This window comes from Trachemys scripta, chromosome 7 (genome assembly GCF_013100865.1).
Source record: "Trachemys scripta elegans isolate TJP31775 chromosome 7, CAS_Tse_1.0, whole genome shotgun sequence".
NCBI lineage: Eukaryota > Metazoa > Chordata > Testudines > Emydidae > Trachemys > Trachemys scripta.
Genome location: NC_048304.1, coordinates 620,722 through 637,064, shown reverse-complemented (window position 1 = coordinate 637,064; position 16,343 = coordinate 620,722). Strand labels below are relative to the sequence as shown.

At 49.6% G+C, this 16,343-nt stretch overlaps 1 protein-coding gene across 5 annotated transcripts in view; it reads right to left on the bottom strand.

Annotated features, from left to right (window-relative positions):
• MTMR14 (myotubularin related protein 14) overlaps positions 1-16,343 on the bottom strand; it is a 59,605-nt gene that overhangs the window by 28,155 nt on the left and 15,107 nt on the right. For all 5 annotated transcript variants that reach the window (XM_034775876.1, XM_034775878.1, XM_034775880.1 and 2 more), the window contains exons 3-8: positions 13,852-13,960; positions 7,886-7,961; positions 7,009-7,069; positions 5,127-5,249; positions 4,306-4,379; positions 909-979 (exon numbers count right to left, since the gene is read on the bottom strand). In XM_034775876.1, the coding sequence (XP_034631767.1) occupies positions 909-979; positions 4,306-4,379; positions 5,127-5,249; positions 7,009-7,069; positions 7,886-7,961; positions 13,852-13,960 (514 nt within the window). The remainder of the gene's footprint in view (positions 1-908; positions 980-4,305; positions 4,380-5,126; positions 5,250-7,008; positions 7,070-7,885; positions 7,962-13,851; positions 13,961-16,343) is intronic.

Sequence of the window (16,343 nt, the reverse complement as noted above, 5' to 3'; positions counted from 1 at the left end):
ACACCGTGACTGTTTCCCCGATCAGGAGAGGAGAAAGCTGGGGACAAAGCAGTCTCCAGCCATTTCCAGGGGTTCTCCATTGCAGAACTGTCCCAGAGCCACTCCCACCCAAGAACACAGGCTGCTTGAGAGCTGAAACCAGTTGTCTGCAGTGTCCCTCAGCATTCTATGAACAAAGAAGTGATGCCCTTGCACAGTGCTTGGAGACTGGAAACGTCGTCTCAGCTTTGAGAGACCATTCCCCTGAAGAGAGCAGCATATTCCTCCCACCCTACAGTACAGAGGAGCTCCCACAGATACTCCACACATCACAACGTGCTGCCCGCCGCCCACCACCCCAGAAATTCTCATGACTTGGGTTATTACCAGACCCCAACACACAGCTTTCCTCACGCTCTCACGCCCACATTCCCCTTGCACTGCAGCGTGCGCCTCCAAAATAGGAGACTCCAGGACCAGTAGCTGCAAGGCATTCGTTCCCATTCTCCTTGCACTGTCAGCATCCGGGGCAGACTACATCACTTCTGTTACGCTCTGTCTGTCCCACAAAAGAGAGGGGAGCATTACAGTACAGCCTACAGCCAGGTGAGTTCAAGGGTCCCCCAGGCTGTCTCCTGTCCTCCCATGAAGGACAGACAAACCAAATACAGAGGACATCTATTACATGATGATATCATGTTGCTGGACACCAGGACACCATACTTGCCATAGGAGGCTGGACCATTGGCCTGAGCTACTCTTTAAGGAGTTAGCATTCAGAGATGCCCTCCATTTGTTGGTTTGAGGGCTGCTGATTCCCTTCCCGTGCCAGGGAGGAAGCACAGACTTCACCTGCTATTTTGAAAGTCCAAATTCAATTGCCAGGCATAACAGAACCGAGAGCTACCCCGTCAGAGAGATCTTGGTACCTGCTTCCAGTTAAATACGAGACCCTCAGCTCTGTAATCCCGGTCTTTGTACTCCTTAAAAAATTCACAGCCTGCAAGAGAAGAGGTAATGAATGACAGTGCAGACAACTGATCACTAGCAGCAAAAGCCCCTTTGGGACTGGCAGCCTTAGCTCCGGAGCCAGAGGCCCCAGAGCACCAAGCGAATCAGCAACAGCGTCTGTAGGAGTTAAAGAGCAGCAATCAGCGCGGCGTGCAGCAATGATCCAAAGCACTGACTCGGAGACAGCAAATGCCAAAGACTGAGCACGTCTGGCGCTCGAGGGACCCTGATATCCCTCCTTTCCAAACAGCCCCTTTCCCACAGCGAGCCCCAGTCCCCAGGACCAGCGCAAGGCTGTATCGTGAGATCCCGACAGGTCTGGGGGCAGGCTGAAGTGCCTCAGCAGAGCCCTGGGGGACGGCCAGGGCTGAAGGGCCCTGGCACACTAGGAGAGAGGTCCTCTGCCACTGAGCACCAGAGCCCCACACCTGCAGTAACCCTGAGGAGAGCTCAGCGGATGTGGCACAGTGACTGCTAGCCAGCTAGTCACAGGGAAGTGGGGCGCTGAGTCCCCACCCACACTAGCAGGTCCTGAGGCAATGCCCTGGGGGGGAAGCCCAACAAGTTTCAGACAACCCCACGTTTGGTCAGTGTAAACCTTTGGTACACACTGACTGCTGGGAGGGAAAGAGACCTCTCTCTTTCCCCTGCACCTCGTGGATTGGGGAAACCCACTAGCCCACACTTCCTATAGCCTATGTTTTTTGGATCCTCTTCTCCTATGAACCACCTTACTCCTCTGTTGCCATCTGCACAGGTCATTACTGCCCAGAGTTTGCAGAACCAAGCAGTGAGAGTCACTTCAATGCTGCTTGGCAAAGCTCTGCACAGCAGCGCTAACAGCGGTCTGCAGACTCTGGCAGACCACACTGCCCCAGGCAGGAGCTCTTCTGAACCACTGTTTGTGCAGCAGGAGTGAGCAGAGACCAATTAGGGATCACGGCCCCACTGTGTTAGGCACTGCACACAAGATGGTCTCTGCCCAAGAGAGCTCACATTCAAGGAACCAAAAAGGATCAAAAACATTGCCCTTTTTTTTTTTTTTAAATATAAAACTTAAATCTGGCTTAAATGGCGGCTGACCCAATCCCACCACCTCCACCCCAGTAAGAGGCTCCTAGACACTTTGTTGAGTTGCCAAGGGGGCTTTTCAAACACCAAACAGAAGAAGTCCAGAAAGCCAATTCAGAGTGATGGCAGTGAGAACTGGCACCTAAGTACCGCAGTGATGGGCACATCAGATGTCTGCAAATAATGGTCTCAAGTTGCAGTGGAGGGGGTTTAGGTTGGATATTAGGAAACACTATTTCATTAGAAGGGTGGTGAAGCACTGGAATGGGTTACCTAGGGAGGTGGTGGAATCTCCTTCCTTAGAGGTTTTTAAGGTCAGGCTTGACAAAGCCCTGGCTGGGATGATTTAGTTGGGAATTGGTCCTGCTCTGAGCAGGGGGTTGGACTAGATGACCTCCTGAGATCCCTTCCAAGCCTGATATTCTATGATTCTATGAATGAGAGGAAGCCATTTGAATCATGGGAGCACAAGTACATCTACAGACCCCTCTCCTTCCACACATGTGCTCACTACATTCTAGAAACTCCAGCTCAGAGCAAGCCAGGCTAAGGGTACGTCTACACTTACCTCCGGGTCTGGCGGCAGGCAATCGATGTTCTGGGATCGATACATCGTGTCTGGTTTAGACGCGATAAATCGATCCCGGAAGTGCTCGTCATCGACGCCGGTACTCCAGCTCAGCAAGAGGAGTACGCGGCATCGACGGGGGAGCCTTCCTGCCGCGTCTGGACCCACGGTAAGTTCGGACCAAGGTACTTCGAATTCAGCTACGTTATTAACGTAGCTGAATTTGCGTACCTTAGTCCGAAGTGGGGGGTTAGTGGGGACCAGGCCTAAGAACCTGAAATTCTTACAATGCAACCTGAATTTGAGTATTTGCACTGAGTTTTACCACCCATTTGCCATGTTGCTCAGCTTGTGTGTATATGCACCTGGCTTAATGCAATGCACAGTATTACTCTCCTTCCACACCACTACTGTGATTAGGCAGCACTCTGAAAGGGGCGAGGCTGGTACTCTAGTTACATTAAACTCCAGCATGAAAGCGAGGAGCTGCTAAGGGCATGAGGAGAGGAAGGAGTGTTTCGATGTCACTGTGACTATTATAAGTGGGGTGTGCCAGGCCCCACAACACAGCAGCATTTCGTTTTCACAACCTTCTGTGCAATTCTCCCTCCTCCGTCTAAACCCTTCACAGAATTAGCCACCGGACTTGGCCATGAGGACATTATGGCTCACTGGGCCTAAACTCTGCCGCACACACAGGTACTCAAGTTGCGTAGAAGTGGCAGGTGGATGTTTATGGAGCTAATCCCAGAAGCCAACGACATTGGCTTCACTTCTTGGTACCTTGACTATGTGGCATAGCAAACTTGGTACATAGCTTGGTTTACATAGCTTATTTTAATGCAGCCCCCCCAGTTTTCTTTTGTCCCTGGTCTTTGTCTCAATTTGCACCTTCACTGTAGGACATCGGGGGGACACGCTGGAAGGTCTGGCAAGGGAGATGAGGAGACAGCTTGGGTTTCACCCTTTCACCCCTTCCTTTGTGGGCAGGAGCAGAGGGATGGAGCACTGAACCTCGAGAGTCCCTTCCCTCTCTTCCCCTCCCCTTCCCCCCCCGGAAAGCAGCCATCTCACCCTCTGTACACTCAGTCATGTACCTGAACCCAGCATCAATGGGCAGCCTGAGCCTCTCCATTTGTGTTTACATGATTAGCATTAACCAGTAACTGACAAGGACCCTCGCTACGCTCCAAAGCTAACACAGCCAGCACGGCCAATCGGAGCAGTTCATACCAGTTTGCAGTCTCGGGGCATTGCACTGCAGACTAGCATGGCAGTTCTCTTCAGAATGACAAAGACTAGAAACATCTTTAAAATGTTTTTCCATCAAAAGGCGGCTTCCGTGGCAAATTCCCAAGCATGCAGACTGGGGTGGGGCTGCAGTACCCTGGCTGGATACATAGAGGAAGCTTCTGAACCAAGCTACATCTCTGGGACCTCCTCCCTGCACTGGAGACCCTTCTGCCACCACAAGGAGGGCTCAATGCAGATTGGTGCTGGCTGCATCCTCTAGTCCCTCTCCTGCTGCCCTGAGGAGAGGAGTTCCCCCTCCAGAGAAAATAAGAGAAACATCCAGCAACTCCCAGTTGCCTCACCACATACAGAGACAATTCCCAATCCCCACCAGCAGATTGTCACCTGGCCCTTGGAAGTCCCTCTGGACATCAGTCCTGTACCTGGATATGGGATGGAGAGGAGGGTAAAGTCGGCATAGCGCTGAGCTTTGTCCACTTTCTCGGAAGACGTCACACTGAGAAGGACGAGAGGAGAACAGTGCATGTATTTAGTGCTTCAACACAAAGGCACTAACTCCAGAGGGCAGGAGAGCCACTCCATCTGGCCTATTAGAAGAATCTGCATAGTCAAGCAATTCCTCCTACAGTGCTACATGATAGAACAGCCCCGACTCCAGTTGTGGAGTAAGAGTCCAGCTCACGGACAGTCACACCCTCAGCTCAGCTGAATCCCAGGGGAGGCATCCCAGTCACTCCTCCACCCACAGACTGGAAGGACACACCCACTCAAAAATGAGTCTCCTGATCATTGCACCAACTAGTCCCACAGGAGGAAGTCGCATCACAGCTATGATGCCATGCGGGATTGTGCCCAATGAATCACAACATCCACCCACTCAGGCCCTACTCAGAGAAGCCATAGGACAAACAGGAACCTATTGTGACTGCAGAAGACGGCAAAGTTAAGCAGCTATTCACCCCACTACCACAGTGTTCACAAAAAGGCACTGGCACGCCCGACTTGGGTATGGAAGAGAGGATCTTGACGTACAGCCTCATATACCTCTGGGGTTTCACTTTAAGGCACTGGCTGAATGTCTGGATAACATCTCTAGAAGACCCTGCCATGAGGGATCTAGAAACTTTCTGGAATAAAGTTAGGGGAAGTCAGACTTTTGTGCTTGCTTTAGTCACTGGTCTGCACAATCTAAACAGCAGATCCATATGTGGGCTTTGGAATGGACAAAGGACGCCATACTCACTTTAAGCCAAACTTCACTTTCTTGTTCTCCACCATCAGGTCACAGATATATCTGACAGACAGGTATCGAAGCAGCTTGATGTCATGTCCTCGGACCTTGTCAAACAGCTGGGAGTCTGCATTCCTGCAACAAGGTACAAGGGAAGGCAAGATTCTCAGGGCCACCCAGACAGGTTCGATTTCCTTCCCAGGGCTGTGGTGAGACTGGATTATACCTGCTGAAGTAGAGCTCCACTAGCAGTACTCGAGCCACACTGTCCAGAGCTCTTCTGCTCTACACCACAGTAATGGCTTCTGGATCCCTTCAGCAGAAACCTGCAACCAAGAGGCAAGCTGGTGCCATTCATTCCTACAACCACTGCCCAGCTGCTCACTAAGAACTCAGAGGGGTTAAAAGGGCTAATTTTATAACACGGGATTAGGCAGAATCTCAGAAGAGCCATCAGAACCTGTGTGACTTTCTGCGATGTACTTATCCTTGAGAGAAAGGGAACAGCGCCAAGCAAGAAAAGCAGGCCTCAGTTCAAGGCTGGAGGCCTTTCCCCTATAGACCTGGACATGCTCAGAAAGCAGAATCTCCTGGAAGACTGAAAGCCAGTTTACGCCCTGGAGCTACCCCATCTGCAGAGGCAGCGCCTGCATTCCTGCCCTTCACAGGCCTGCTTTTCTTGCTTGGCGCTGTGCACTTTCTCTCAAGGATAAGTACATCCCAGAAAGTCAAACAGGTTCTGATGGCTCTTCTGAGATTCTGCCTAATCCCGTGTTATAAAATTAGCCCTTTTAACCCCTCTGAGTTCTTAGTGAGCAGCTGGGCAGTCGTTGTAGGAATGAATGGCACCAGCTTGCTTCTTGGTTGCAGGTTTCTGCTGAAGGGGTCCAGAAGCCATTACTGTGGTGTAGGGTAGGAGAGCTCTGGTCCTGTTTTGAGCAGGGGGTTGGACTAGATGACCTCCTGAGGTCCCTTCCAACCCTGATACTCTGATTCTATGTTCCACGTAACTATAACATGCAAGCGTCAGAACCCGGTGTTGAGAAGTGCATGGAGCCCTCTAGCCATAGCCTAACAAGAACTGTAGAAAGGGGCTAGCCGCTTCCTGGTGTGATTCACAGATGTAACAGGCAGACAGGACCCCGGATAGACTGGTCTGACCTCCTGCTCAACACAGACCTAGGACTTCCTTAAATTCATTCCTGCTTCAAGTCCAACAGTGTGAACATGATGCCTCGTTTATACAGCTGAGAGTCACATTGACTTTGTTGCCGTATTGTGCTGTGAACCTGTATAGTTCTGTTCGCCTTCACCCATAGGTCTTTCAGCATTGCTGCCTCCACATGGCTCTCCCACCCATCGAGTCTCAATTCAGCAGGATTTCCCTTCCAGGTACATCAGCTGCAGTTTGGCAGGCAGAATGGTGCTACTTTCAGTGTCCTTCTTCCAGCCCTGAACCATCACCATGCTGCAGTCACATGTGCAGCCTGTTCCTCTCTAAGCAGAGGTCCAGAACCATTTCTTCTCGGTCTGGATTATACACCTGCTAGACCCAGAAGTACCACTTCTGCATAATTGAGGAGCCTCTTTAATGACTTGGGATCTGCCTGCCCCAGTCCCTCCCCCTCTCAGCCTCCGGTGGGAGATTGGGAGGCTTTTGTTAGCTAGGTGGCCCCAGTGTGCTAGCACATTAGGTTTTAGTTTTGGTACCTACATCCTGAGACGTTCTGAAGGGGTCAGCTTTATGAGCAAGGAAAACAAGAGCCCACAGCCTGCAGTGACCCCACACTGCTCCCACAGTTCAGCTTAGACAGGAAGGAGTTGGAAATTCAGAGGCTGAACTAGCCAATCAGCTCTTAACTCCTCTCCCCCCACCCAAATACCACATACAGACCTGAACGCAGAATCTTCTTCTGAAAGGTCTTCGGTATCAGCCCATGCATCATCAGAGCCCCCTGCAGGGAAGCCACAGCCGGAACCATGCATTAGTGGCCAACCCTTGTTTAACAACTCCAACCTCCCTCCCGCTTCCCATCCAAGTGGGTTACAAGTTGGCTTTGTCACCTCACTTAAGAGAGTTCTCAGCTGTGACCATCTCCAGCCAGAAACGACCCCACTGTCCCACACACCAAGCCCATCAGTTTAACGAGAGCAAGAGAGGGTTTGGACAACCTAGACAGGTCTATTCCAGGATGGAATCTAGAGCGGAAAGATGCCATTAGAGCACAGAACCATTCCCTGACAGCTACGGCAGAAAAGTTATCCATGTGCATTAGCGTTTTGTCCAGTCTAGTTTTAGAAGATCTGGGTTATGGGCTCCTACCACTTCCCTTGAGACTCTCACCGACTAATACATGCTCCCATTACCAGAGTTACAACCCTAAACCTAGATTTTATGCCCTTATTCCTATTTTATTCCATGTAATACAAGAAGTTTTTCACCCTGTTAGTGACAACACCCTTCAAATATTTGAGACCAATGCTCCCCACCAGCTACCCTTTAACCAAGCTAGATATACTGATCTCCATAAGTCACCTCCTCCATCCCACAAACATTTTTTGCTACTGCTCATTGAACTCTCAGCTGTATCAATACCTTTCTAGTAATCAGGAGCCCAGAAATAGACACTGTATTCCAGGTGGCACCATACTAGACAGGGATGACATCACACTGGCCCACGCCCACACCCCCAAATGCGCACAGGTGTTACATTCACACTGATTTGCAGGCATTGGCCAGCCCACTCAAATATCTGTGCTGCCTCACTTACCTGAGAAAATGTAGTTGTACCCAGTACGTCCATACAGTTCCCCCCATCCAGCCAGGGTCGCTGACCTACAAACATGCTGGAGAAAACGTCGTTATTAACGACTTATAGAAGCTGTATCCCTCTGCAGGCCTCCTGCCCATTTACACTGAAAGCCCATGTCTCGTTTCTGTCCACTGAGCACCCGCTATCTCAGCATTCTCGCTTCACAGGTTTCTCCCTGGAACTGAGTCTCTATGGTCTGGATTATTTTTCATTAGCTTCTGTCTTTTCCAGACAAATTTCAGGGTTTATTCTTTCCACATTGCTGACCTCTAGTGCCTGTATCTTCCTCGCTCTCACTAAGTTAGTCACGTCGGAGTTTTGATAACATACTGGCTGAACCTGATCTTCCCAATCGTTACCTCACTACCCACCCCCCAAACAACTGATGACATCGATTCACTCGTTCTTAAGGGCCAGCAAGGTCAGTCCATGTGACACTGTCCTATCCAAGCCAAAATGAACGTGTTTCAGGTAAGACATCATGAGACAAAAGACGGTTAGCATAGTTCTTAGAGTTGTGCCGCACATGTCCTTCCACTGTAGGTGCATGTGCTACTCCTGGGGGAATTCTGTGCCACTGCGCAATGCAGAATTTTGCAGAAATTAACATTGTGCACACAGAATTTCCTTTCCCCCACAGAAATGAGCTGCAGTGCTGCTAGCCACCACTAGGGGCTGCTGGACCCGGCAGAGGCCAGCTCTTACATAGAAGACACTGCTGGGGCCAGAGGAGAAGCTAGAGGGTTCCCCGGCAGCTGCAGTTCCCAGCATGCCCTGAGGGAAGGAGAGGGCGGCACGCAAGAAACTCTGTGCAAGCCTGGGACCAAGCATCAGGCTGTTTCTCCCTCTGGATCCCTGGGGGAGAAGGGGGGGGGAGAGGGGGGCGGGGGGGGGGGGGTCGGGGGGGGCTGGGGGGGGGGGGGCAGAGGAAGGGGGCAGAGAAACAGGAACTGGGTTGTCACAGGATTTCTTTAACTCTCTACTCCTGGGGGAATTTTTGTGTGTGTCTGTATTGTTACAGACATACTTGCTGACAGGTATTTTGAAATAAATTACCAAAATAACTCAAACTGGTGTGATTATGTAGTGTTATTTTGACAAATAAAATTTGCAGAATTTGTAAATATCGTGCGCAGAATTTTTAACGTTTTGGCACAGAATGCCCCCAGGAGTAACGTGCACCTCACGGACAGTTGGAGATTTCCCCCTCCACAGTACCTGTTGGGGCAGCTGGAGCGCCCTCTTGTGCCTCGCACCACTGCATGCAGCTACAGAGGACCACACTGCCCCCAACTCTAGGGTTACCATATTTCAGCAAGCAAAAAAGAGGACGGGAGGAGCCCCGCCCCTGCCCTAGCCCCGCCCCCTCAGAACCTCCAACCCTCCCCCATTCCTTGTCCCCTGACTGCCCCCTCCTGGGACCCTCCTCCCATCCTAACTGGCCTCCTAGGAGCCTACCCCTACCTGTACCCTGATTGCCCCAACCCTTAGCCACACCCCCACCCCCAGACAGACCCCTGGGACTCCCACGCCCCATCCAACCACTCCCCACCCCCTGACAGCCCCCCCCAGAACTCCCAACCCTCCCTGCTCCTTGTCCCCTGACAGCCCCCCCGGACACTATTTTTAACACAAAAAGGAGGACATGTCCGGGTAAATCCGGACGAATGGTAACCCTACCCAACTCCCCTCAGTTCCTTTCTCTCCGGGAAAGACTCCGACTGAGAGGGGAAGGAGGGAAAGCTGTGGAATGGGCATGTGCAACACGTCTTGAAGAACCACCATGATGGAAAGGTAGGGACCTGTTTTTTCTTCAAGTGATTGCTCACGTCCATTTCACTGTAGGTGACTCTCACGTGGTTTGAGCTGGAGCTGCGCTTGGAGTCTACTCAAAGACTGTAGGAGCACTTGTCCAAATCTGGCATTGCCTCTAGATTGATGGGAGATGGCAGAGTGAGAGGCAAACGTATGGTGTGCTGACCAGGTTGCCAACCTACAAATATCAGAATGTGAATACAAGCCAGAAAGACAGCAAAAGCTGCCTGTGACCTGGTCAAGTGAGCCATCACTTCACCTGATGTTCCACCTCTGAGTAATCAGTGGCATAAATGAATGAGGGCAGAGACCCTCTGGGTGGCCCTTTACTCTGCCTGACACTGTGACGAAGAGTAGAGATCTAGTTCAATCCAATAAAAAGCCAAAGCTCTTCTAACATCTAGAGTATGGAGCTTTTCTTCCCCTCTACTCAACTGGGGCTTTGGAAAGAAAGTCAGGAAATAAATGGTTTGATTCATGTGAAATTCGGAAACCACTTCAGACAGGAATTTAGGGTGCACTCAAAAGAAAAAGCTAGTCCCCAAGGAAAGTTGTACAGAGAGACTGATACTAAATCTTACAGCTCTCCATTTCTCCTGGCCAAGGTTATAGCAACCAGAAAACCCAATTTCATAGACAGATATAACAGAGAGCAAGTTGCTAGGGGCTTAAATGGGGGGACCCATCAACTTTGCTAGCACTAAATTTAAACTCTACTGTGGAACTGGGCTATGACACCTGTGGGTACAATCTTCTGCAAACCTCTTAGAAATCTGATGGACATAGGGTTTGAAAAAGTTGATTGGTTATCCACAGGAGGGTGGAAAGTTGAGATAGCTGCCAGGTGGATGCTGATGGAACTAAGAGCTAACCTTCCTGATTCAGAAACAAAAGACAGTCCACGATAATGGCAATTTAGAGCTTGAGATAGGAGGCGTGCCTCTTTGTATGGCCCAGACAGAGAACCTTTTCCATTTATCAAGGTTACTCAATGTACTGGAGGGCTTCCTGCACCCCCCGAGAGCAAACTCGTTTGGGGTAGTCAGCCATGAAGCATCCAAGCAGTGAGGTGCAGGGCTTGAAGGCTGGGATGAAGGAAGTGGCCGTGGCCCTGGGAGATCACATTCACATCTCTTGGGAGTAGCAGCGGAGGTCTGATCAGTGGTTTTCAATTCTACTAGCCCCAGTGTTGACAGGGCCATGCAGGGGCTCTTAGAATAAGGTGAGCAGAATCTTGCTTGACTTCAGATAGGACTTTGGGCAGGAGCAGAACTGGTGGGAAGGCATACAGCAGACCTCTTGACCGGGCCAGGAGGAAAGCGTCTGTCAGTGAACCTGGGCTGTGACCCACTTGGGAACAACAAAGATGACGTTTTTTGTTTTCTCTTGTTGCAACCATATTGAGGAATTCCCCACTGCTGGAAAATGGACCTGGACACATCTGGTTGAAGAGACCCCTCATGATGTCCTGCAAACGTGGTCAGGTGGTCAGCCAGACGGTTCAAACTCCCAGGTGGTAAGCAGTTTTCAGACTGATGGAACTGGTGATGCAGAAATCCCAAAGGAGGATCGCCTCCTGGCATAACTTTGACAAGCCTCCTTCTACCCCCCTCCCCACATTGCTTGTTTACATAGAACATGGCTGCTGTGTTGTCCATGAGTAACAACAAATTCCACCCCGATATGCAGAAGGAATGCCATGGAAGCCAAAGAGATGGCCAAGAGCTCCTTGATATTCATATGGAGACTTAGATCCTGGGGAGACCAAAGGCCCTGAGTCTGACAAGGACCTAAGTGGCTCCCCAACCTAGATCTGATGCATCTGTGACTAGGTTGAGAGTCTGTAGTGGAGGGGCAAAGGGAACTCCTTGCATGTTCTACCCACTAGTACAGGGAGGACAAGACCCAAGCAGGCCTATATAATGATGAGCTGATGAGTACACCATGGCTAGCCAGCCCTGTGGTGCTCTGGAGGTGCTGTCTGACATGCCACATCATATAAGTGCATATGCGTCCTAGAAGACCGAGGCTGTTCTGAACCGTGGTGACAGTGCACCTCTAGATCTAGAGCAACAACCCACTTTGTCTGGAACCCTGGCTCTGGCAGGAAAGCCTGGCCTTGCTAGAGTTCAGGACGCCCCCCCCCCCCCAACAAATTCTGTTCTTTGAACAGGAGACAGAATGGATTTCTCTGTACTGATTAGGAGCTCCAGCACATTGGAAGTGGTACAAATAGTGGCTACACTGGAGAGTACCTGAGATCTGGACCAGCCAGTCGTCCAGGTAAGGAATTACGTGGACTCCTGACCTTTGCAGGAATGTCGCTGCTACAGCCATGCATTTCATGAATATCCAAGGGGCTACTGACAGTCCAAAAGGCAGCACTGCAAATTGGTAGGAGAATCGGTTGATCATGAACCTCAGAAATTTTCAGGGGCTCTGGTGAATTGCTATGTGAAAATAATAGGGCTGACAAGCGATTAAAAAAATTAATCGCTCCACCATTTATTTAAATATTTTTGGAAGTTTTTTACATTTTCAAATATATTGATTTCGATTACAACACAGAATACAAAGTGTACATTGCTCACTTTATGTTTATTTTTTATTACAAATATTTCCACTGTAATAAACAAAAGAAATAGTATACCGTATATACTCGTTCATTAGCCCGTTCGTTTATAAGCCGACCCCCTAAGATGGTTAGGTAAAAATAGCAAAAACTGTATGACCATTTCATAATCCGACCCTATATTTCAGGGATTGGCAAAAACTTTGGCTCCTGGCCCATTAGGGTAAGCTGCTAGCAGGCCTGGACATTTTGTTTACCTGGAGCGTTCACAGGCACGGAAACGCTCAGCTCCCAGTGGCTGCAGTTTGCCCGTCCCAGCCAATGGGAGCTGCAGGACGTGGCGCCACTTCCCACAGCTCCCATTGGCTGGGAATGGCAAACCGCGGCCACAGGGAACTGAGGGGCTCCATGCCTGCAGACGCTCCAGGTAAACAAAACAACAATATATTAGATATTCAATTCAATGATTCCATAGAGTTTAAAATCATCAAATTTTGGTGTACAAAAAAATAACTGAGTTCAAAAATAAAATAATCTAAAACTTTAGAGCCTATAAGTCCACTCAGTCCTACTTCTCGTTCAGCCAATCGCACAGACAAAACAAGTTTGGTTACATTTGCAGGAGATAATGCTGCCCGTTTCTTGTTTACAACGTCACCTGAAAGGGAGAACAGGTGTTCACATGGCACTGTTGTAACCAGCGTCGCAAGATATTTACATGTCAGATGCACTCAAGAGTCATATGTCCCTTCATGCTTCAACCACCATTCCAGAGGACATGCGTCCATGCAGATGACGGGTTCTGCCCGATAACAATCCAAAGCAGTGTGGACCGACCCATGTTCAGTTTTCATCATCTGCGTCAGATGCCACCAGCAGAAGGTTGATTTTCTTTTTTGGTGGTTCGGGTTCTGTAGTTTCCACGTCAAACTTCTGAAAGCAAGCTCCACACCTTGTTCCGCTCAGATTTTGGAAGGCACTTCTGATTCTTAAACCTTTGGTAGTGCGCTGTAGCTATTTTTAGAAATCTCATATTGGCACCTTCTTTGCATTTTATCAAATTTTCAGTGACAGTGTTCATAAATCAAATGTGCTGGGTCATCATCCGGGATTGCTATAACATGAAATATATGGCAGAATGCGGGTAAAATAGAACAGGATACATACAATTTTCCCCCAAGGAGTTCAGTCACAAATTTAATTAATGCACTATTTTTTTTAATGAACATCATCAGCATGTCCTCCGGAATGGTGGCTGAAGCATGAAGGGGCATACGAATGTTTAGCATATCTGGCATGCAAATACCTTGCAATGACGGCTACAAAAGTGCCACGCGAATGCCTGATCTCACTTTCAGGTGACATTATAAATAAGAAGCAGGCAGCAGTATCTCCAGTAAATGGAGGGGGCAAGAGAGCTGATGGCCCATAAAGACCTGCCTCTGCACAGCTCCAGTAAACACTGTTCCGAATGCAGGGAGAAAGGACATTCCTGAAGTTAAAGCAAACAGAGACAAATGTGCTTATGCAGCTTTACCTTTCCCTTGTACAGAATGACTGGGCAGACAAATCGTCCTCTACATCTGGCCATTTTACTGCGGTTGATGAGGTCCTGCAGTTTGCTGACCTGCACAGTGCTCTCAAACCTATCAAACAGAGAGAAGAGTCCCCATTATCTCATAGCATCATGGTGGCCACATTTCTGGCCACAATCTCAGCACCCACATCCCTTTAGCTGAAAAGCCAGCTATGAAGTCAAGGAGCCAGGGGACTCCTTGAGAAACTGCTTGGCTTGGAATCAGATGGATGTGCTCCCATCACCTAAGTCAATCTCATGGTGCTGAAAATACTGCAGCAGTATTAGGGGTGTAGAAAGACTGTTGTCACATGCGACCAGGGCCGCCCAGAGGATTCAGGGGACCTGGGGTCTTTGGCGGCAGGGGTCCTTCCGCTCCGGGTCTTCGGGGCACTTTGGCGGCAGGTCCCGGAGCGAGTGAAGGACCCGCCGCCGAATTGCCACCGAAGACCCGGAGCGGAAGAAGCTCCGGGTCTTTGGCAGCGGGTCCTTCACTTGATCCGGGTGTGTTCAGCGGCACTGAAGGACCTGCCGACGAAGACCCGCCGAAAACTCTCGTGGGGGCCCAGGGTAAATTGCCCCACTTTCCCCCCCCCCGGGCGGCCCTGCATGCGACACCCCTGGGGGTAGGCTGTGAGGCACTTTGCTACCACCTGCCCTGAGTGTGAGACCATCTTGTCTTCATCTGCAAGGGGTTGGGTCTCTGACAACCCCAGGGACAGACAGCACAAACACTCCTTCATTTGTGCTCTGCTGCCCCTCTACAGGTTAGCAATAGATACATTCCAAGTCCTCCAAACAGCCCCTGCTCCACCAGACACGCAATTACCAGAACCACTGTTCTCAAAGGAACAGGCCACAACAGCTTATTAGCCCACCTTACATTACAGCTCCACTTTAAACAAATCTAAGTGGTGTGTGTTTAAAGAAGCAAGTATAAGTTTATTTAGCAAAGAACAGAGATTCATGCAATAGAAAACAAATACAGAAGAACCTCAGAGTTACGAACACCAGAGTTATGAACTGAGCAGTCAACCACACACCTCATTTGGAACCGGAAGTAGAGACCAAAAAAAAAAAAAAGCAAATAGATTACAGTACTGTGTTAAACTCTGAGGTTCTTCTGTATTGGAAACAAAAGGTTAATAGACAACAAACTCATACCACACTTTCTATGGTCTAAACTCACCTAACAGGTTCTCCTCCTGTCCAAAAACATTTCTCACCCAAAGTTCTTCGCAGCATTTTCAGACAAGCCTGGCTGAGATTCCCTTTTCATGAAGCAAACCCACTGTCAGTTTATTTCTTGGGTGAGGGATGCCAGGGCGTCTTTTTTCCACCCCAAGAAATACCAGATCAAACATCTGACCTTCACCTGAAAACCCTCACGCCCCACTGTTTACCTCTCCCTGTTAACTTGCTTCTGAAATCTCCACAAGATCTTCATTAGCATTTGTCTTAGGATGCTAATAGACGTCTACTGCAACACATAACATACTGTACTTAGTGCTTATCTAGGGCAATAAATGTCTACCACCTCCTGTCTGGCAACGTTTTTCTCAAAGCATGCTACCTTTGAGTGACCTGCCTAGAATTACAAGGCCTTAAGGACACAATTTCCTGTATATACACATATCTTCTTACACGTTAACTGCACATGCCTCTCGCAATGATTTCGCTGGCCTTCCATGGCATTCTCTGGGGGACTAGCAGGTAGACACCAAACCCAGGGGATCTCTGTAACCCTCAGGTACCCCTGGGCCCAATGTCAAAGAGGTCCCTGGGCAAGATCCTCCCGCCGTGAGCAGGTGGCAGTGAAGGACTGGAAGCTCACCAAAGGAAACACTCCCCTGCCACTGGCTGCTAGTAACCTAGGCGTTCTGCTTCTGGCCCCCGAAGTCCCGCTCTGTCCCAATGCAGGCTAGTAATTTACACACCCCACCTTGTTACACTCGAGCGCCCAATCCCCTATCTTCTGGGCACCTGCAACGTGCACCAATCCACTGCCTCCATGGAAGCAGGCCTCCCTGCTCATTGGTTTCACCACAGTGCAACTCTCTCCTTAGCACAAGGCACTTAGACATGTCTGTAGTGAAACCAAACAGATCGGTCTGTAACAGCGCTTGAGCTAGAGATTCCAATATAAATGAGTATAAGGCTTTGGAAACGTAAGATTACAGGATAAACATAAGCTGCACTCTCTAGCCTATAATTATTACCAAGTTACTAACCTGTCTCAGAAGGTATTTCTCAGCCAAGGTTGGTCTTTGCAGCACCTGTCCAGCTCAAGGTGGGACCCACTTTTCATGTCACCCCTCCACCCCTGCTCACAGAGTCTCCTCCTGTAATGGATAACTATGTGGGCCATTTCTTCTGTGCTTATACACTCACAAGCTATTGTTTCTTAGCCCAGGGCCCCCCCTCTTCCAAAAACTCTCTTGGGGTTCGTTTGT